General features: G+C 64.6%; 1 protein-coding gene across 1 annotated transcript in view; it reads right to left on the bottom strand.

Moving 5' to 3' along the window:
- Positions 1 to 1,793: 1,793 nt before the first annotated feature.
- The window catches only part of KNDC1 (kinase non-catalytic C-lobe domain containing 1), a 53,079-nt gene continuing 34,450 nt past the window's right edge, over positions 1,794 to 20,422 (bottom strand). The window contains exons 17-36 of the mRNA XM_077124469.1: positions 20,202 to 20,295; positions 19,945 to 20,115; positions 19,610 to 19,760; positions 18,985 to 19,538; positions 18,263 to 18,407; positions 18,037 to 18,176; positions 14,613 to 15,001; positions 10,269 to 10,362; positions 10,106 to 10,203; positions 9,726 to 9,946; positions 8,809 to 8,922; positions 8,368 to 8,515; positions 8,118 to 8,297; positions 7,461 to 7,664; positions 7,053 to 7,135; positions 6,313 to 6,463; positions 4,512 to 4,634; positions 4,316 to 4,375; positions 3,506 to 3,663; positions 1,794 to 2,484 (exon numbers count right to left, since the gene is read on the bottom strand). Coding sequence (XP_076980584.1) covers positions 2,268 to 2,484; positions 3,506 to 3,663; positions 4,316 to 4,375; positions 4,512 to 4,634; positions 6,313 to 6,463; positions 7,053 to 7,135; positions 7,461 to 7,664; positions 8,118 to 8,297; positions 8,368 to 8,515; positions 8,809 to 8,922; positions 9,726 to 9,946; positions 10,106 to 10,203; positions 10,269 to 10,362; positions 14,613 to 15,001; positions 18,037 to 18,176; positions 18,263 to 18,407; positions 18,985 to 19,538; positions 19,610 to 19,760; positions 19,945 to 20,115; positions 20,202 to 20,295 — 3,495 coding nt within the window. The 3' untranslated portion in view covers positions 1,794 to 2,267. The remainder of the gene's footprint in view (positions 2,485 to 3,505; positions 3,664 to 4,315; positions 4,376 to 4,511; positions 4,635 to 6,312; positions 6,464 to 7,052; positions 7,136 to 7,460; positions 7,665 to 8,117; positions 8,298 to 8,367; positions 8,516 to 8,808; positions 8,923 to 9,725; positions 9,947 to 10,105; positions 10,204 to 10,268; positions 10,363 to 14,612; positions 15,002 to 18,036; positions 18,177 to 18,262; positions 18,408 to 18,984; positions 19,539 to 19,609; positions 19,761 to 19,944; positions 20,116 to 20,201; positions 20,296 to 20,422) is intronic.

Raw genomic sequence — 20,422 nt, 5'->3', positions numbered from 1 at the left:
CACTGTGCAGCTGTTTGGGGGAGTCTGGAAGAGGGGAGCGTGGCTGGGTGGGGGGGGCGGCTGTGGGGCTCAGCAGGAACAGGCCCAGGAAGAGCTGCCCTTGCAGGGAGGGGGCAGAGCTCAGGGCTGGGGGCGACTGGCCACCGTTGCCACAGACGGGACTTTGTAGGGTGAACGCAGCCCTTCCTGCAGGTCACGGGCATTGGGGCTCGGCTGGCGTGGACGCTCGCTCTTCTGGACACCCCTTGGCAGGCTCAGCTCCGGCGGAGCCAGGAGCCCAGACATGTTTCGGAGTGTGGGTGTGGCAGCCGCCGCTGAGGGGGTTCTCACCTCCCTGAGGCCAGGTCAGGAGGGCGGCAGCTCAGGCCAGCACCTGGGCCGGAGCCGCTCCATCTACCAACCCTGCTGCGGGGGCCCCCTGTGCACCCCCAGCCACCCCTGTCCACCCCCCACCGGCTCCCCTTCCCCGCAGGATGGGGTCTTGGAGTGGTCTGAGCGATCCTGAGGCAGGGGACCGCCTGACACACCTCGACCCACGCCACCTTCCCTCCAGGACATGCCGTGCAGGCACAGAACTCCACTGCCACTCCTGGCAACGCCCAGAGGCCACACCAGCACCCCAGGGAGGGGCCCCCACAGGCAGGCACCCCCAGATCTTGGGCCCCCTGGCATGGACCCCGTGGCTCTGCCTTCCCCAGTGGCACCCGAGCCCTGCGTGCCTGTACCGCTGGGGTGGGGTGGGTGTGGTGACAGCACCCAGGAGCTGCTGCGGCCATGGCTGGAGGCCCCAGAAGGAGGTAAGGTGAGCAGGCTGCGGCACCGGAGCCTTCCTGGGGCAGGTGCAGCGTCTCCACCCCATGCCCGCGGGCACCCGCCCCTCTGTGCCCTCACTGCCGCCCCTGCCCAACAGGAGATGCCCCCAAACCATGGCGCACAAACCCAACACTCCTTTCACCAGCTCTGTCTGTGTAGAAATTTTATTTAGAAACTGCCGCGTGGTGTCAGGGCAACATGCAAAGGGCCAAGCCAGGGCCTCTCTGGGCCCCTGCACAGTGGCCGTGGAGACACTGGTCTGCAAGGACACGGGCTCTGGTGAGGCTTTGGGCCACTCACTTTGTTAAATACAAAATCTGATTGATTGGCAGAACATAATTTTCATAGAAAAGCCTAAAAAAATGAGCCGCTTCTGGACTATAGGACGTGCCGGTCCCTCTCCGGGCGCATGGAAGCCGGGTGCGTCTCAGAGGAGCGTACACAGGACACTCGACGTTACACAGTCAGCGTTTTATCACAAGTGACACTTTTCCCGGAGATACCACGACTGGCTGTGCTAAAGGATCACATTTCTAAGAATGCAAAAGAACTTAGGAGCAGCTTGCAGCATGACGGGTGGACGGCGGCGCGGGGGATGGTGCCAGGCGGGGACAGGCCAGGCGGGCCCAGGGTCCCCCTTTGTGCCTCCACGGGCCCCGGACCTGGCACCCTCCAGGCGGCTTCTCTACTTCCTCCTTTTGTTCCTGAAAAGCACAAGCAATGCAGCAGAGGTACCCAGGGCTCCCCAGGTCAGTGGGAGTCCAGAAGGCTGCGTCCCGCGTGGCCACTGCTGCTGGGCTTCCTGCTGCTGTCCGGCACCCCTGCGGGCTGGGGGAGAGGGGTGGGGGCCACGGCCTGCTGGGCGCCTGCGGGTAGTCTGTGGGCCAGGAGGTCTGGGTAGGCAGCGGGAGGATGACGGCTGAGGCCACTCGGACGGCTTCAGGGCTGTGAGGAGCCCAGGTTGGCGAGCAGGTCAGAGGTCATCTGCAGCCCATTTCCTGGGTCCTCTGCAGCTGGACAGATGGACAGTGGCCAGAAGCCTAGAGGACCCCTCAGTGGCATGTGGGCTGAGCCCCTGGAGTGGGCAGGACAGGCCAGGGCGGGGTCACTGGGGGGCCGAGGCCCACCCGTTCGGGAGGGTGTAGTGGGGACGGCATTCGGGACCACAGTACCCGAGCCGCCCCCAGCCCGTCCTGCTCTGTCTGCTGAAGGAGGCTCTGGGGCGTCTCGTGGGGGGGGTTGAAGCCGGCCCTGCCTCTGCCTTCTGTGCAGCGAGAAGGCAGGCTGCACCCCCACTTCTGAGCGCTGGGGTTCCCGGTGCAGAGCCCGCCTCTGCAACATGCCCAGGACACCTCCTTCAGGTTTGGGGGTCCCACCAGGGGTCTCGGGGCTTGCGGGGTCTGAGCAAGGGAGGGGCTCTTTCCCTCCCGGCCGCCGCCCAGGCCCCGCCTGCGCTACTGGAACGTGGCCTTCACCCGCCGCAGCTTGTCCTGAATCCTCCGTGACGGTTTCTCGCCGGCTGGCCTGATGTCTGCAGCCAGGAGGCCAACATCCACCCCACTGAAGCGGGCGATCCTTTGCCTGAGGTAGGACTGGAGCTTGGGGTCAGGAGCGAAGGTGAAGGGGTTCTCCTGGAACGCGTGCACCTGGCTCGCCACCTTGGCGATGTTCCTTGGGGAGAGATGGGGCAGTTTATGCAGGTGGCGAAGCGCGTGGCTGCAGCCTCCTGGCCCTGCACCTGGGCTCCCTGCGCCGTCATGGGGCATCCCTGTGCTCGGGCCTGTGGGCCTCCCCTGTACCCCCAATGCAGGCCTCCCCTGCGCACCCCAAATGCGGGCCACCCTTGCACCACACAATGTGGGCCGCCTGCCCCTGCACCCACAATGCTGCTGAAAACCACCAGGCCTCGCTTAGAGACAGATGAAACCCAGGTTGGCCACGGGCTTCCTTGCTCAGGGCTGGGACCGGGGTTCAGGCGCCCTCTCACCCCCGGGTTCACCCAGGAAATGGCACCTGGTACCAGCAGGTCCCAGGATGACGTGGGGGTGACGAGACTGCATCAGATGTAAACATTTCCACTTTCGTTAACTCAGAAGTGAACATGTGTGCACACACGTGTGCATGCACACGCATAGCCTTAGCCCAGACTCTTTCTGCAGTTTGATATTAACTTTTTAATTTTTTTTTCTGACCTCCTGCAGTCACCACATACTGGTCATGCGTCCTACACACTGTGACTGCCCGGGAGGGGGCCAGGCCTGGAAGGCTGCCCACTGGACCTGGCATCCAGCCCCAACGTGGGGGCAGTGGGCAGCTTGGTGACCCCACCCACTGTGGAGGCTGGAGGGGCACTGGATGGCTCGGTCCGGGGCCAGGGTGCAGGGCCTGCCCAGGGGTGGGCAAGGGCTGAGATGGGGAGGAGGGTCCCAGGGGCCGCAGGGTAGGAGGGGAGCGGGGCATTTGGAGCCCCAGAGCTGTGATGTGCTGGAAACACTTGGCACCGTTTATGAGCAGGAGGCTGAGGCCAGGTGGGGGAGAGGGCGGAGCGGGGTGGAGGGACAAGGCCCATCCCCTACACTGCCTCCACTTGTAGGCCCGCAGTCCCGGGGAAGCCCCACCTGGCCTCCACCTGTTCTCTGGGGAAGCCCCACCCAACCTGGGCTCCCCTGTCATCACGGGGAAGCCCCCTCACCTGAGCTTGCTCCACCTGTGGGCCCCGTTGGTCATGGTGAAGCCCCCTGTCTCCAGCTGCTGGATGTGCATCGCCAGCAGGTGGGCGGAGGGGAGGGTGGGCTGCGCACGGAACCGCCGGCTCTCCATGAGGCACAGGCTGTCACTCTTGAGGAAGACCTGGACAGACACAGGGGGTTGGCTGGGCTCTGGGGGGCTTCAGGCCAGCCCGCGGGTGACTGCCTGGGGACCCCGGAGCCCCCTGCCACACCGTTGGACAAAAACATCTAGCTGGTCAGCACCCCCAGGTCCACGTCGGGCTGTGGGTGACCCCTGCACAGGCCGTGCTTCCTCAATCCTGCCACGCTGGGGCAGAGCTGGGCCGGTGGAGAAGATGGGGTGGAGGGGGCACTGTAAGGGGCGGTGGGGGGAGCTGTAAGGGGTGGGGGGCTGTAAGGGGGGGTGGGGGGCTGTAAGGGGTGGTGGGGGGAGCTGTAAGGGGTGGTGGGGGGAGCTGTAAGGGGTGGGGGAGGTTGTAAGGGGCGGTAGGGGGTCTGGAAGGGGGATGGGGGTTTGGAAGGGGCAGTGGGGGGCTCCTCCTGACAGCAGGACCTTTGTGCCCTGTTCTGGGAAATACCTGATCTTTTAAAACCCTTCTCATTGATCACCCCACGCGCTCCCCTGCCCCTTGTGTTCAGCCCCTGGGCAACAGTGACCTTTGTAGGGAAACCGACCCGGAAGGGCTGGGGTCCTGCAGCTCCTGTCCCCAAGCACAGACCCACCCGGCGGGACCACGTGGACGCCGCTCCTGGGCGCCCGGCGGGCTTCCTACCTCCACAGCCTTCAGCTCCTCCATCACCTCTGCGACCTTGGCGGGCAGAACCCTCCAGGCCTGCAAAGGAGAGAGCCTGAGACCCCCGTGGCCACCCCGGGCCCCAACATGCCGCCCCGCTGCCCGGTCCTGCCCCCCACGCCGGCTCCCTCCCACCGCCCCTGCACATGTCAGCGCTGCCCCTCTCGGGACCCACAGGGGACTGCCTCACGGCGAGGTGCTCCAGGGCCCCCAGGATCTGCATGGCTGTCGCGAAGTTCCTCTGCTCGTAGCAAGACTTTGCGATCAGCAAAAACTTGGACAGCAGATTCACCTGCAGCTGCAAGGAGAGGCAGACATGTGCAGGACCCTGCCGCTTGGAAAGGGCCCCTGTCGGGAGGCCCCGCACGTGTGCACCCAGGAGGCAGGGGGTGGACGCGGCCTCGAGGCGGCTGCAGGGATCCAGCACTGCGGGCCGGGGTGGGGTGGCGGCAGGACACAAAGGCCTGTTTGTGCCCAACACAGATGGAGGCGACGGGGCCCACCCCGCTCCGGGGAGCGCGGGAAGAAGGCATCCCCGTGCGCTCGGAAGGCGCCGGGTCCTGTCGGTCGTGGCGGACTCTAGTCTTTCCACTGGGACATCCGCGTCCACTCTCGGAAGTGAAGCCGCGGAGGCGGTGCCGGGCGGAGGGGCCGCTAGGAGGGACTGCAGTGCCGGCTCGCTGTGCAGGGACCCTCGTGGCCTCAGCTGGCAGCGACGCCAGGCAGGCCGAACCGAGGCCGACCCAGGGGCCCTCGGACTAAGGTGTTTGCAGTGGACGGTGTCCACCTGTGGGGACTTCCGAGCACCCTGGGCCCTCCTGGGTGCCTGGGACACCCGCGGGGATGCTGGTGGGACGGCCCAAACCCAGACCAGACGGATGCCCCTAGGTCCTTCACGAAGCTGGGGGGCTTCAAAGGGGGCAGAGCCCTCAGCTGTGCCAGCCACACTACTGCTCCCCAAACCTGAAAGCTTGGGGGGTGGGGGGTGGGCGGGGCCTGGAGGAGACCGCCAAGGGGCTGCCTCCCCTACGGGCTGGGCTTGCGTGTAAGTGCGTCCCCCTGTCCAAGCCTCCGGCCCGTCCTACAGGGCCACCCCCCAAGGCCCAGAACGTGCTGGCCTATGCATGGTACAGTGACCAAGACGGGCTCTGCCCTTGAGGAGCACAGGACGGACAGTCCAGTCGCAAAAGCAGCTCAGCATGGGAAGGGGGCCCTGGGTGGGGGGGTGGTCCACCAGAGCCTAAGTATGTGTGTGAGGATGTGTGTGAGCCAATGTGTGTATGTACGAGTGCCTGTGTGTGTATCTGGCTATGTGCAAGCATGCCAGTATGTGTGCATGTGTTATACACATGTCCGTGTGCACCTGTGTGCCTGAGTGTGCATCTGTGAATGTGCCTTTGTGCGACTGTGCATGCATGAGTGTGTACACCTGTGTGCGAGCATGCCTGTGTGAGCGAATGTGTATGCCTGTGTATGAGCGTGCATGTGCCTGTTTGAGAGCGTATGCACATCTGTGTGCAAGGACCCGTGTTACTGAATATGGATGCCTGTGTATGTGCCTATATGTCTGTGCCTGTGTGTGTCTGTGTACACACCTATGTGAGTGTGAGCACCTGTGTATGTGCCTGTGCATGTGTGCACATCAGCGCAAATATGCCTCTGCGCACCTGTGTATGTGTGCATGTGTGAATGTTCAAGGCTGTGCATGAGTGTGTGCCTACGTGTGCATGCACACCTGTGTGAGAGGGTGTGGAGGGGCGGGGTGTGGAAAGCACCCGAGTGGGCGGATGGCCCGTGGCCTGGAGAACAGGACACTGGTCTGATGCCTGAGCCCGGTGGACACTGAGGTGTCCCTTCTTTGCCCACCTGGGACAGGGCCTGGCTCCGAGGACGCTCGGCTGTGACTCCTGCACTTGGCCCCCTGCACTCCCACCATGGTTTGCAGGAGACCCCAGGGCCCCATGGAGGGTGCCCACCTTGGCGGTGGGGCTGGCCACGATCTCAGCAGCCACCCAGGTGCTCACATCCTCTGCATCCCTCAGCAGCTGCAGCAGGTACGGGTCCTGAGTGTAATTTGGCAGAAACAAGCTGCAGGTTTTCGCTGACAGCGAGTCGGAAGGGAGAGCTCTAGGCAGAAACACAGGAGGACAGAGATGTCACACTCGGACGCCACGCATGGGATGTCACACGGGAGGCCAGCATGCGGCATCGATACACAGGACACCAACACGGGACGTCACACGGGACATCACACAGGAGGCCGCATGCGATGCCAACACAGAATGTCATGTGGGATGCTGCACGTGGGTTTCGCACTAGAACACTCCAAGGAGCCCCTGGGGGGCCCTGGGCCTGCGGGGCTCTGTTGCCCTCGGCCCTCCCAAGGAGGACCCCAGTGGTTCCAGCACCAGCCCTGGGGGCAGGGATTGCACAAAGCAGGGCTCTGAGGTCATGGGCTGTGACCGCCAGGCACTGCTCACGAGTGTCCCCTCTAGCAGGTGGTAGGAAAGCATCTGGGGGGCACAGAGGGGAAGGATGACCATCTGCCCCAGCTCCCCCTGGAGAGACCCCACCCACCCTTTGAGGACTCCTTGGGCAGGCCTGAGCCGGGCCCATCCCCAGCTGGGACCCTCAGTGCGGCGTTCCAGTCTCAGGCGCAGACCCCACCACCTCCCCCAGGACCTGCGACTTGTGGTGGCATGAGGCGGGGGCTCACTTTGGGACGGGCACGCTTTTGTCCATGACGCCCAAGGCCCGTGTGTTCAGAAAGTGGACAGGGTGGCACTTTTGAAACAGCTCCTGCGGAGACACGCAGATGGTGCTCAGTGGCATCCTGCCCAGGCTTCATGCCCCGCATGCCTGGCCGTCCCAATGGCCTGGCTGCCCTGCCCTGCCATGGGAGAGCGTGCGCTCTGCCAAGCAGTGGCCAGGCCCAGAGTGGTGGGCAGGGGCTTTCTGGGAGGGTTGCTGCAGGTAGGCAGGGGGTCCCTGTGCAGCCAGGAGAGGAGCCAGAGGGGCTCTGAAGCCCCCGTTCCATGGGCCTCTGCCACTGGCACGGCGCACTGACCTCTGCCCCCCTCCACTGCCCATCCCTGTGCCTGCTGGCCTTTGGCCCCAGGTGCACCTGCTGCAGCAGCGTCAGCTGGCTGAAGAGCTGGTGGGTGCTGCACTGGGTCAGGAGGCACGGCCCCTTCTCACTGCCCTTGGCGTGGGGGCCACAGAACTCCAGGAAGCAGGGTTTGGGCAGGGCAGATGCGATGCTGTACTGCCGCTCCTTGGGGTGTGCGAGGGCCAGCCCACTTCCCTTGGGCAGCCGCCAGGAGAAGCTCTGCAGGGCAGGGTCAGCACTGAGGACTCTGGCCACGGCCTGACTCTGCCAGACCGCTTTCCTCATGCTGGCTCGGGGACACCCTCTGGCCCAGGGATGCCATGAGTCTTGCGGCAGATCTGCACAGACAGAGCTGCTGGAACCAGCACCCTCCCGTGCCCCACCCTACCATGGTTTCTGCTACCTGGGCCTTGGGTGGAAGAAAGTTCCAGAGGCTCAGGTGACTGAGGCCTTGCCTCATGGGAATACCTGGCTGCACTCACTGCCCGCCCTGTGAGGGTGGGAGAGCACCCCCAGGGGGTGGTGTCATGGGGACTGTGTGTGCATGTGTACGTGTGCCCCCTGTGCATGAGTATGCCTGTATACACGTGCATGTGCATGTACCTGTGGTGCATATGTGTGTGCGTGCGTGTGTGCGTGTGCCAGACCCTCTCTCCCCTGGGAGAGGCCCACCTTCCGGGAGAGGCCGTCTTCAGAGAGCTTCTTACAGAGGGTGTTGAGGGGTCCGGCGTCCTCCTCAGCCTCCTTGGGGTCCTCCAGGTCTTGGCCACACAGGGCCCCCTCCCTCTGCCGGTCCGTGTGCCCCTCCAGGAGGGCCCGTAGGCGCTCCGCATAGCCGTCCAGAGGCATCACCTAGGAGGCCATGGTGACTGGACTGCGTCCAGCGGACGGGCCGCCCCCCTCCCCGCTCCGCCCCCAGCACCTGGGAGGAGATGAAGGCCTCCAGCCTGCCCAGGAGCCCAGCGTTCCGCGTGAAGTCGATGGCGTAGCAGTCCTCCACCCAGGCCTGCAGCAGGCAGAAGCTGCGCTTGTAGACCTTGGTGAACGTTGAGGAAGGGTCCTGGTTGGCCCTGGGGGTAGACGGGAGGGGCCCGGGATGCACGGGGTATCCTCGGGTGGCCTCCTCCCCAACACTGGGTGAGGCCCTGGGGCTGGAGGGGCCCGGGTCTGTCTTCCGGGGGATTTTAGCCCTGCCCCATCCACCTTGGAAGGGCAGAGACAGGTCCCTGGGCCCAGGGTGATGGCCGCCCCGCTGCCCACACTGACCAGCGCATGGGACGCCCTGACAGCTGGCCCAGGAGCCGTGTGTGCCCACCACAGCCAGGCAGGCAGGGTCCTGCCCTTCCAGGGCTGGAGCTGGTACCTGGGCAGGGTGCCCTCGATCCTGTCCAGCAGGAACTGCAGGAAGTCGTGTGGAGTGCAGAAGTAGCGGAATGTATACAGGAACTGCTGCACGTAGCCCTCCAGGAAGGCATCGCTGCGGGGGCCACGGGCGGGGGCGGGGCCACTTAGGCTGCAGATGCGCCCCTGGAGACTTTGACCCCATAGGACCAGCCTCAACAGGGCAGCCTGAGAGCCTCACGGGGGTTGGAGCGGGGGGCTCCCTGTTGCCCACTGGCCGCCCAGGCCCCGGCTCCCAGACCCCCACTGTGGTCCCTTGCTGGCTCCTGCAGATCAGGTCTGGGGGCACCTCAGCTCAATGGACGACCCAGGGGCACCACCTGGGTCATAAGACAGTCCCCCAAAGGCAGCACGGGGTGAGGCCTCCACACCTGGCTGGGAAGGGCTAGGTAGGCCAGGGGTGCAGAGTCTGCAAGGGGGGTTGGTTAGAGAGGCCCGCACATGAGACCACGCCTAGCCCCAGGGTGATGGGGTACTTGAGGGGCACCCCATGACCCTGGAGTAATGGGCTCTGCCTGCTGTCTGCTGCCACCGGAGGTGAGGGGCTGGGCGGGCTTCAGGCACCTGCCCTGATGAACGAGCAAAGCCCTGGGAACAGCTGCCCACAGCTCTCCTCCCGGGACTCTGAGCCCACCTGTGCCGGGCTGTGACCTGGGGCCGGGGCCACATCCGCCCCTGCTCAGCCCACTGAGGCCAAAGTAACTGATTTGAAACTTGTAAGTCAAGTGCTATCCCGCCTGGGATGAGGGAAAGAGGGGGCTTTTCACCTCCAGTCGCCTTTCCTCCTGAACACGCGGGGCTCCCTGTGCCGGAAGGGCAGTGGTCCTGGAAGTAAGTTCCCGCGGCCCCGCCCCTCCGCCGAGACCCCCAGCCCCGCACCTGGAGTACAGGTAGGCCATGAGCCCGAGCGGCGTGCCCGCCTGCAGGATGCGTGCCTTCCGCTGCCGGCCGCTGCAGGGGAGCTTGTTGACGTTGTAGAAGATGAGGGATGAGGACTCGTCCAGGGGGCTGAAGCCCAGCGTGTCGCAGGGGGCGGCCGCGATGTCCACAATCACCGGCAGCGTGTTGGGCTCCAGGCCCCAGCGCTCTGCGTACGCGACCTGGGGAGGGAGGGACGGGGTCAGCGCCGCGGGGGGGGGGGGGGGGGGGGGGGCGCAGGGAGGGGCGGGTCTTGGCCCACCAGGCCCCTTGGAGCCGCCGCGCCTCCACGCCTCCCGTGGTCCGCACCCACCGGAGCCGTGGACGCCCCGCCCACTTGCCTGCAGGTACTTCTTGACCAGCCCCAGGAACTGCACCTTGGACTTCATCTCCTCCAGCTGCGCCTTGAGCTTGCGCAGCATCGACTTCACCTCGGCGCCTAGGAGGAGGCAGCGCTCGCACGGGGCCCGCCCGCCGCCACCGCCTGCGCAGCGCCCCGCGTACCTTTATTCCGCTTTTCCTTCTGCAGCAGCTTCTGGTAGAACTTGAGAGTCTTCCGGTAGTTTCTTTTCTCTATCAGCAGCTGCTGCTCCAGCTCCTGGCAGAGGAGAGGCGAGGTGAGACCTGGCGGCAGTGAGGGCCTGGGGGGGGCAGCCCCCAGGGTGGGGACACAGTCGTGCGGCCGGCAGGCTCCGGGGACACCCGCCGAGGCTGAAGGGAGAACTGCACCACGGGGTGTCTGCGGCATGGCTGGGTCTGGCTGACTCCGGGAGGGAAGGAGCTCGGCTCAGAGAGAAGGGAAGGGCCCAGACCCCCAGTATTTGGAAAGAAGAACAATGGACTTTAAAGTCAGGCGGCTCTGGTACTGCCCCTTATTAGGGAGTCCCCCACGAACGCCAGCCCCAGCAGCCCCCCAAAAGGTCAGCCAAGGAGCATGGGAGGGCACATAGGCAAATGGAGACCAGATGGGGCCCCAGCTCCGCCCTCACCTGCCCCCCAGGTCAGCCTTGACCCTGACCTCGGGCAGCAGACAGGCCCCTCTGAACTGCAGCGGGGCTGAGCTCTCGGGAGCGGGCTTTAGAGAATTCTTGTGTGAGCTGGGGGAAGAAGCCCCCTCCCAGGATGGGTCTGAGTGCCTGCTCACCTGGCCAGCCCTGGTCCCACTGCTCCCCTTGGGCCCCCCTCCTGGGTGAAGAGCCTTTACATATCAGGTGTGGCTGGAACCCAGAGCTGACCCCTCCTCCAGAAGCCCCACCCAGCCTGACCCCCGAGCTAAGAGCTGAGGGTTGGGAAGTGATGGGGGGGTCCCGGGGAGCCCTGGGTTCTGCATGGGTCCTCACCTGGGGGGCTGGGGTGGGGGCAGGGTGTTAGAGGGAGGGGAAACAAACCACTTGGGCCCCTGGGGAAACGACTTCCAGTTTAACAAGTTCAGGGTCGACCCAAGGACACACGCCCAGCCCTGAGGACGTGCTAATCTGAAAGTGGATTATTTTATTCCAGGTGCTCCTTCCCTCATCCCGTCTTCCTACCCACAGTTCATTTTGGCTGAGCTGACAGCATTTATTTTTGAGCAATTCTGCAAAACAAAAAATGCAGGCGCTATTTTAATTGAAATGTTTTGATCCACTTCACCTAGTGATGTCAGTATCATCGGGGCAGCTCTGCTCTTTTAGCCCAAACAACAGCAGCCCCAGCAGGCCCCGCCCTCCTCCCGGGGAGGGGGGGGGAGGCAGGACGGCCACCCCCTGGGGCAGCGGCTGAGGACCTGAGACGTAAGCCACTGGCCGCGAGTGGCTGCTAGGCCAGTAGTTAAATGGAACTGAAGTTCCACTTCTCCGGTCACGCCAGCCACATTTCAAGGGCTCCGCAGCCGGGTGCTGGCTCCGCCCTCAGTGGCCACTTTGTCCGAGGCTCCACGCAGCCCCTTCCCCACTGCTCGTGGACTGTCTCCCATGGATGTTCATTTATAAGATTAGTCAGGATGTGTCAGCAGAAGACCTCACTCTACAAACTGCAGGCGGAGTCTGAAAAGGACTGTTTTGACCGATTTTAAAGACAAACTTAACTAGACTTCACACAACATGTGGGATGATAAGGAAAACAAGGTGCTGGAATGCACCACCACACTCTGGAGACAAACCTGGACTGCAGACTGACTGGGTCGGCTAAAATCCAAATAAAACTCCAGGGCGCACCTGGGTTCTGGTGATTTTTCCCTGGCCTATCCTGATCAGGGTTTCCATAGCATTAAACAATGTTGGTTTGTTAAATGTGGATGATTTAAGGCATGACTTAGGCCCGTGGCTACTGAGTTTAAATGGGTGTGAAAGCTTACAAAGATTGGGAAGGAGACACATAAAATAATGAGTGGGAGGAAGTTGGACAAATGAGAAATTGTAGATGAAGAAAGAAAATGACGGAGCACCTGCCCGCAATCACGCGCAGTAGAAACAGAGTGAACCGCTTTCCCAGGTCGGAGAGGAGGGAGGCACCTGCCTGGCAGGCTGGTCCCTGGGAGCCGCCCAGGACCTAGTACGCCAGGTGCACAGGTGTGGGGAACAGGAGGTGGCAGGGAGAAGACCCCCTCCCCGGCCGTGCTGCCCACCCAGCTTGCGGGCTCTTTTTAGGGCGCAAATTTGAGGGTCTACCCAGCCTGCCTTGTGCCTTGTGTTTCCGAGTCTCCCATTTGGAACAAACTTGGCGGGTCCTCAACCACCCTGGCCAGGGGCCAGCTCCACCCAATCCCTCACAAAGCCACACAGCGCTGGCCACTCACTGATTATGCGGGGCTCCAGGAGAGACATCCCTAGGGCGGGCAGAAACCAATGGAGAGCGATATCCACCCTGCCCCTGGGTCTTCCCTGTAAAGCCAGGTTTACCCCCATCAGGCATCCCGCCAGGGGTCCCCTAGGGAGGGACTGCTGCCCCAGGCCCCATGCCCACCGAGCCCTCCGTCCCGTGGGGAGGGGCTGCCCAGGGCCGAGTGGCCTCCAGGAGGCAGGTGGGCGCAGGGCCTGTCCAAGGGGGAGTAGATGCTGCCCTCGTCGGGACCTTCCAGTCTGAGCTGGGCCCAAGAATAACTTCAATGCAAGGCATGGGGCAGCCTGGCTGCGTCCATTGAGCCCTTCCCCAAGGCTTGCCACGCGGAGCACGCAGAGGCTCAGCAGAGGAGGGGCAGGACCCGGCCCCTCCGCCAGCACGGGGGCTACGAGCCCCAACAGGCATCCCAGGGAAGGCTGAGCACAGCGCCACTGGCCTCGGGAATGGGCTGCCCGCCTGCGTGGACACACCTGGGCCCTGTACCGCCTTCTCCAGGACTTGGGTGGAGCTGCAGGGGAGCATCTGTAGGGTCCAGCAAGAGGCCTTTGACGTGACAGACGCCCTGGGGCCTGACGCCGCAGCCCTGAGATGACATCCTGCCCTGCGCCGACCCAGGGTCCAGACCCTCCGGTCTCACCTTTGACCCCAGCCAGGCCACCCCCCCCCCCCGCGCCCCTGCCCGTTTCCCTGCAGCCCTGGCTTGTCTTTAAAGTGGAAAGTCCCCGCCGCGCCGAGAGCGGAGCTGGGCTGCTTAGGGCACGCGTTTCGGGCGGGAGCTCAGGGGCTCCTGGGGTGCCTGGGGGGGGGGGGCTGTAACCACGCTGCTGAGCCCAAAGGCCATCTCCCTGCCAGTCTGCTGGCCAGAAGCCCGGGTCAGGGTGCCAGCGGGAGGTACTGTCCCACTGACCTCTGCCCATGGCCTCCGCGGCCATCCCGGGGCGCCCCTTCTCTTCTTGTCGGGGCCCCTGGCACTGGGCTTAGGGGTGATTTTGTCTTGAGACCTTTAACCCACCACATCCCGAAAGGGGCGGGGTGGGGGAAATGCGCCCCGCGAGGGTGTTGTCTTCGCCAGAGGAACTCTGGACCCCTGAGCGCTGACCCCGGCTCCCTCGGGCCATGCCTGGGCTCTTCTGCTGGACACTGTCCATCTCTCCCAGAGCCATCTTGTGAGGTCACTTATTGGGGGCTATGCCCCCCTTACAGGATAAAGTGGCATCTTTCCAAAGAGCCTGAAATGTGGTGCCTATGCCTATGGGGGCAGGCAGAGGCCCTGACCACTGACTGGGAAAGGGTGGCAGGGCCTGGAGCTGTCCGGTGAAGACAAAGAGGTCCCCTGAACCCCCAGAGAGGGACAGAGGATGGGGAGGTGGCCAGGAGATCCTCGTTCTGTGGGCTGAAGGCTCAGGCCCGAGGCGGCGAGGGCAACCAGTGGTGGCATGAGGGAGGGTGGACCCATGGGTCACTCACTCGCCCTCCCGTCAGCTGCTCTGGGGGTGCCAGGGCTGGAGGCTGCAGCCCTGCTTACAGCACCTGCCATGGGGGGCTTCGTCCTGGGGGGGTCCCTGGTCCCAGCAGAGCTGATGGCCTGTGCCATAGCCTTGCACTCCAGCTCTACTGGGGCTGGTCAGGCCTGGCAGGACTCCAGGCTTCAGGTTCTCCTGACCTCAGGACCCCAACATGCCCCAAAGGGCTGGACCAGGCCAGACTGACCCACAAAGCTCCAGCCTGTGCTGGCCAGCCCCGGGCCCAAGTGTTTTCCCACTTCTCAGAGAGCCAGGATGCCGGTGGGCAGGCAGGAGGCAGCGGCTCAGCACGGCCTGCCCAGCCAGGAGGCGCTACCCGAGCCTGCCCAGAGCCCTGGACCTGACGCCCGCCAGGACGGAGGGAAAGGCCTTCCCCGCCCAGTGTCCGGGAGAGAGGTGCTTGTCCGGGCTCTGGAGGGGTCCACGGCTCGCTGGCCACCCACTGTTCCCTGGGGGTCCCTGCCCGGTCACCGGCCTCGGTGCCCAGTGCGGGCCCAGCACTCACCGGGCGCTGGGCATCGGTGTCTGCGCTTCCGCCGGCCGGGGGCCGCCCCAGCTCCTTGACGTACCGATGGACGTCGGCGCCGAAGCACTCGGCCTCGTAGAAGGCGCTGCTCCAACCAGGGCTGCAGCTCGGCAGCGCAGCTGGGCCCCGCCACCCGGCTGGGCCACCCTCCTCGGCTGCTGCGCCCCAGGCCCCGCTGGCCGCCCGGGTGCCTGCGTCCCCGCCACCTCCCGCCACGGCCTGTGGCTCCTTCTCAGCCTGCAGGGACTTCGGAGGCCGAAATCCCACCTCGAAGTTGTCCTGCGAGAGCTCATCTGAGTCCAGGTCGACCATGGACACGGGTGGGCAGGGGGCCCGGCTGCCGTGGGGGGCTGCGGCCTGCTGCTTCCCTGCAAAGACAGACGCGTTACGCGGCACAGGCCCTGCCCAAATCGTGAGCGTCCACAGAGCGGCTGCTTGCTCCCAGCTCTTGGCAGCCTGGAAAGGCCCGGAACAACCCAGAACAGCCTGGAAGGGTCCAGAACAGCCCACTTCTGCTCCAGACAGGCACAAAGGGCCCTCAAGTCTGCCAGGCTGGGCTGCCTCCCGCTGGGATGTCCTCCCAACTCTCACCTGGGGCTACGTCTGGGCTGAGCTGGAAGTGGTTAGTGTGCACTTAAAAAGTATTTGCACGTATAAAATCCCATGTTGCACAAATGATCAAAGGAAGTGATGGGATTTTTTTGTCTGTAAACATTCTCCTTTGGTTTGTTTTGCAAATGTTATTTATTTTAAATAGGCATGACATAAAAATCATGGTAGCCATTTTAAGTGGACATTCTTTGGCATGGAGTATGCTGGCAGTACTGGGGAGCGCCCACTACCAACACTCACTCATATAGTAGGACCCCCCCTCCCCCGGGTGACCACTGTTCTCCTTTCTGTCTCTACGAATTTGCCTGAGGACTTCACGTGAGAAGTCATGCAGTCTTTGTCCTGTGTCCAGGGCTTTTCACTGAACATAATGTCTTGCAAGATTCATCCATGCTGTGGCAAGTACCAGCATTTCACTGTTTTTTATTGCTAAAAATTTTCTGTTGTACAGTGTGCATGTGTCAGGAAGCTCTGGCCCGACTGCTACTGGGAAGGCATTTCCTGGATTTAGATCATCAGTTGACTGCATCTACGGCTAACTGCATCTACAACTAACAAAGGAGACTGCCTTAGAAGTGAGAGAATCTCCTCCGGTTGGCTGAAGGCCCTGAAGAAAAAATAGTGGATTTCTGCAGTCAGAATTTCCACCGGCACTTGAGCCAGCCAGCGTCTCGTGGGGAATTCATCGAAACCTTCAGTGGACTTCCCAGTCTGCAGCCTGCTCTGCGGACTCTGAACTAGTCAATGCCCATGATTGAGCCACGTTAGCCAATTCCTATAATAAAACTCATAATTACACATTCGTACATACCCCGCAGTGTCCCAGGTCCCTGGAGAATCCTGATGAATATGCCCCAGCTCAGCAGACGTTTAGGTGGAGGACTCGCAGTGGAGCTTCCTGCCCCGCCATTTGCCCACAATCCTGTGCGTTCGTTTTATTCATTTCTAAGACTTAGAAGCATTCTAAACCCTCAAGGGCACAACTGTCCCCCAGCCCCTGTGACCGGTCATCTCATTTCCAGACACTTGATGCATGTGGATTGTGCAATATTTGTTCCTATGTCTGGTTTACTTCCTTGGACATGGCGTCCTCAGGGCTCGTCCACGCCGTGCCCGTGCTGCACTCACGCCTCTTGGCTGGACAGTCTCCCCAGTGGGGGTGGCCACGTTTCGTTCATGCCTCCCTCGAGGACGGAGGCCTGGGTGTTTCCACCTTTGGCTCTTGTGGGTCCCGCCACGAAGAGCATGGCGTGCAGATGTCTGTTGAGTGCCTGCTTTGCGCTCTCCTGTGTCCATCCCTTGGGACAGGATTTGCAGGCCGCATGGTGAGTCTATGAGACACCAAACTGCTTTCTACAGCATCCTTGCCACATGCATTCCCGCAGCGGCGCCTCGTGCTGCCTTCACTGTCTCCTTATTGGATGTTGGAGGGCAGGCAGCGCAGAGCCTGGAACCCAGCACCAGCTTGGGCAACCTGGGACTCTGACCAGCTCACGGCCTGTACTCCTGCACCCGGCTCTGTGCTCCTGCTCCTGGCTCCGTGCTCCCGTCTCTGTGCTCCCGGCTCCGTGCTCCTGCACCCGTCTCCGTGCTCCTGCACCCGGCTCTGTGCTCCTGCTCCTGGCTCTGTGCTCCCGTCTCCGTGCTTCTGCTCCAGTCTCCGTGCTCCTGTTCCTGGCTCCGTGCTCCTGCTCCCGGCTCCGTGCTCCTGCACCCGGCTCCGTGCTCCTGCTCCCGGCTCCGTGTTCCTGCTCCCGGCTCCGTGCTCCTGCACCCGGCTCCGTGCTCCTGCTCCTGGCTCCGTGCTCCTGCTCCCGGCTCCGTGCTCCTGCATCCGGCTCCGTGCTCCTGCTCCTGGCTCCGTGCTCCCGTCTCCGTGCTCCTGCTCCTGTCTCCGTGCTCCTGCTCCTGGCTCCGTGCTCCCGTCTCCGTGCTCCTGCTCCTGTCTCCGTGCTCCTGCTCCCGGCTCTGTGCTCCTGCTCCCAGCTCCGTGCTCCTGCACCCGGCTCTGTGCTCCTGCACCCGGCTCTGTGCTCCTGCTCCTGGCTCCGTGCTCCCGTCTCCGTGCTCCTGCTCCCGGCTCTGTGCTCCTGCTCCTGGCTCCGTGCTCCTGCTCCTGGCTCTGTGCTCCCGGCTCCGTGCTTCTTCTCCTGGCTCCGTGCTCCTGCTCCGTGCTTCCACCTCCGTGTTCCTGCTCCCCCTTCCCAGTGTGCCCTCGGTCAGCCGGCTGTCGCGGCCTGCAGATGCACCCCCAAACACCTGTGTAACCCCCAGCATCACAGGCTTTGCCTGGCCAGTGGTCGTCGGGAGCAGCGCAGGGTCTCGTGGTGCAAGCTGAGTGGCGGTGTGCTTGAATGCTGACACTACGCCCTGGTCTGCAGCCAGGTGGACCCGAGTCATGGCCCACGCCTAGGCCTGATCCCAAAGCTGGGTCGGAGATGAGCACAGGTCCCCACTTGGACTCCTGCTTCCAACTTCCGCCACCTGGGTTTCTCACATTAGACTTTTCTGCTGAGCTGGGCACCGTGGGCTGACGTGCCAGCCTGGCCTCGTGGTCTTTATAGGGCGTTTCCAGGGACCATGCAGAGAGCTCCCTGGGCGGGAGGATTCCAGAGCCCCCCTTGCTCTGGACCCAGCCCCACCTGCGGGAGCCTGCACGGCGGCCACCAGGGCCTTCCCTTCACCAGCCAGACCCCAGAGAGGACAGGCCACACCCTGGGGGCCTGGGGCTCCCCGAGGGGTGAGATGGAGAGCTGTCCCTCCCCTGGCCTGGCCGGTGGCTGGGACTTACCCTCTGCGTGCAGCGAGGGCCTCCTGGATGGTGAGTGGCCGCGCGGCATGTCACCCTGGATGTCCCATGCGGGCTGGGACCCAGCCTTCTCTGTAACACTGGTGGTCAGAGTGGACGTTTCAGCCACTCCTTCCACGGCCCTCGATGGGAAAACTGAGGGCAGAGAGAAGGCTGTGCGGGGACCCCCCCCATCCCCCACCACCCGGGAGCTGCCGGGGGCGCTCGCCTGTGGGGGGGCGAGCTCCTCCCATTCACCACCCGGAACAGGCTCTGCAGCAGCTGCTCGTCCCAGTACAGGTCGCAGAACTTCTCCGAGACGGCGCCGCAGAACGTGTGGTAGGTGAGACCCTTGAGAGCGTAGATGTACTCCCCTGAGGGCAGCCGGACAGCAGGGCGCAGGCCTGTGAGCTGGGGGGCAGCAGGGGGGGGGCACTGGGGGGACAGCGGGGAGGGGGTTGGATGGGGGCGAGGGAAGAACTGGGGTGTCGGGGGCTGGTGGGCAGCTGGGATCATGTGAGCTTTGAGACTGCCCACTCGTGGGGTCCCCACTCTGGGAACCCCAAAAGCCTGCCCTCACTGCTGGCTGACCCCTGGGATGGCTGAGCTCCTCCTGCCTGTTGGATTGTTTGTGGCAAGGGAAGTCGAATGGGGGTCCCTTCCTGGGGGTGACTGCACCTCCTGTACCCTGCCCCCAAGTACGCTGCCCCACCTCCTCTCCCCTGCACGAAACCCAATCACACCCACAGTCAGAAGGGGGTGACTCAGCTGTGCCCTCCCCTGACAGGGTGGGTGCACTGTCCCCTCGGCCCTTCCCGGGGTCCCCCCAGCCCCTCCCCCCGTGTCTCTTCCGGCGCTGCCGCGAGCTGGTCCCTGGGGCTGGGGGGAGGCCGCTGGGCGGAAGGGGACACAGCCGGGGACGGCCACGAGGGGTCCCGCGGCCGTGCGCACCCATGATCCACGCCTCCAGCCCGTTGCCCAGGTAGCCGTCGAAGGCGAACTCCTCCTGGATGAGGCGCGTGGCCTCCTGCCGCGCTGGGCTGGCCGCTCTCCTCTGCAGGACCCAGGCTTCTGCGCTCAGGGCGCAGGGCTGGCGCTCGGCCGGCCGGGGCTGCTTGCAAGCAGCGTCTGGGGCGCGCTCACGCCGCTCCCTACCCCGGGGGCCCTCGGGCTTCTGGTCCAGGCGCTCGGCGGCCCTGTCCCTGGGCGGCGTGGGTGGGGACAGGGGGCCGCGGTGGGCTGCGGAGGGTCCTGCGGGGCGGGTGGCCCCGGGCGGCTCCTGCTGGGCTGGTTCTGACTCCGGCTGGGGCGCCTGAGCCTTCGGGGGCGGGGCTGGAGGGGCGGGGCTGGGCGGAGCCGACAAGGCCCCCTCCGGTGGGCGGGCCGTGGCTGGGGAGCAGGGACACCCGGCCGGGCGCTGCGGCTCCGGCGGCACAGGAGACCCCAGGCTGGTGGCCATGCGGGCCTCCTCGGGCGTCTCTTCCAGCGCCGCGGCGAGCTCGTCCCTTGGGGGGGAGAGGAAGGCGCTGTGGAGGCCCGCTGGGCTCGGGGCCCGCCTGCCGCGAAGGGGACTCACCTGGCCACACGCGGGTCCCGGGCGAGGACGATGGGCTGGAAGTGCGTGGCCGGGGAGGTGAAGGCCGCAGGCAGCTCAGAGGCCGCTGGGCGGGAGGGGACACTGCCGGGGATGGCCACGAGCCTGGCGTCGCCGCCGATGGGCACGAAGCCTGGAGACAGCGCGGTGAGCCAGGGTGAGGCAGCGCCCGCCCACCAGTCCCAGCCGGCATCCCTCTCGGGGCTCCCCCCGGGCCACGCCCCTGCCCCCCACCCCCCATAATGTTTCTGTGCACTGCCTCAAGGCCCAGGGGCTGGGGGTGGGGGAGGGGAGGGGTGGGGAGGGCGCGTGTTCACGCTCTGGTGCGCCAAGGTCGGCTCGAGGGGAGGGGAGGGGAGCCGAGGCCGGCTTGGAGCCGTCAGGTCTGGAGGCCAGTGAGACAGGAGAGAGCAGGGGGGCTGGGGTGAGAGCCGGGAGGGGAGCGTCCGAGCGGCCCCAGGTGGCCACGTTCTGGTCCAGACCACACTCTGGGGCAGTGCCCACGCGGGGCCGGACACTCAGGGCTGCCGCGCAGCCGTCACTCGGGGCATGCTGGGGGCAGCAGCAGGCCCACCTGGGCTGGGCTCGGGCGGGGCTGCTGCGCGGGGATCCGGGTCAGCCGCCCTGGACACCTTGTGGAGGCCGATGGACTCTCCCTCCTGCTGCACCTGGAGAAGAACACAGGCGGTGGCCACGCCCACGTTGGCGGCAGAGGCCAGCGGCACGCCTCAGGCTCTAGGGGACCCCTGAGGGCTCTGGGGGGCATCTCCACAGGCTCTGGGGACCCCCTTGGCA

The sequence above is a fragment of the Tamandua tetradactyla genome, chromosome 13 (assembly GCF_023851605.1).
Source record: "Tamandua tetradactyla isolate mTamTet1 chromosome 13, mTamTet1.pri, whole genome shotgun sequence".
Taxonomy (NCBI): domain Eukaryota; kingdom Metazoa; phylum Chordata; class Mammalia; order Pilosa; family Myrmecophagidae; genus Tamandua; species Tamandua tetradactyla.
The sequence above is the reverse complement of the archived record's forward strand: the minus strand, read 5'-3'. Positions and strand labels throughout refer to the sequence as shown.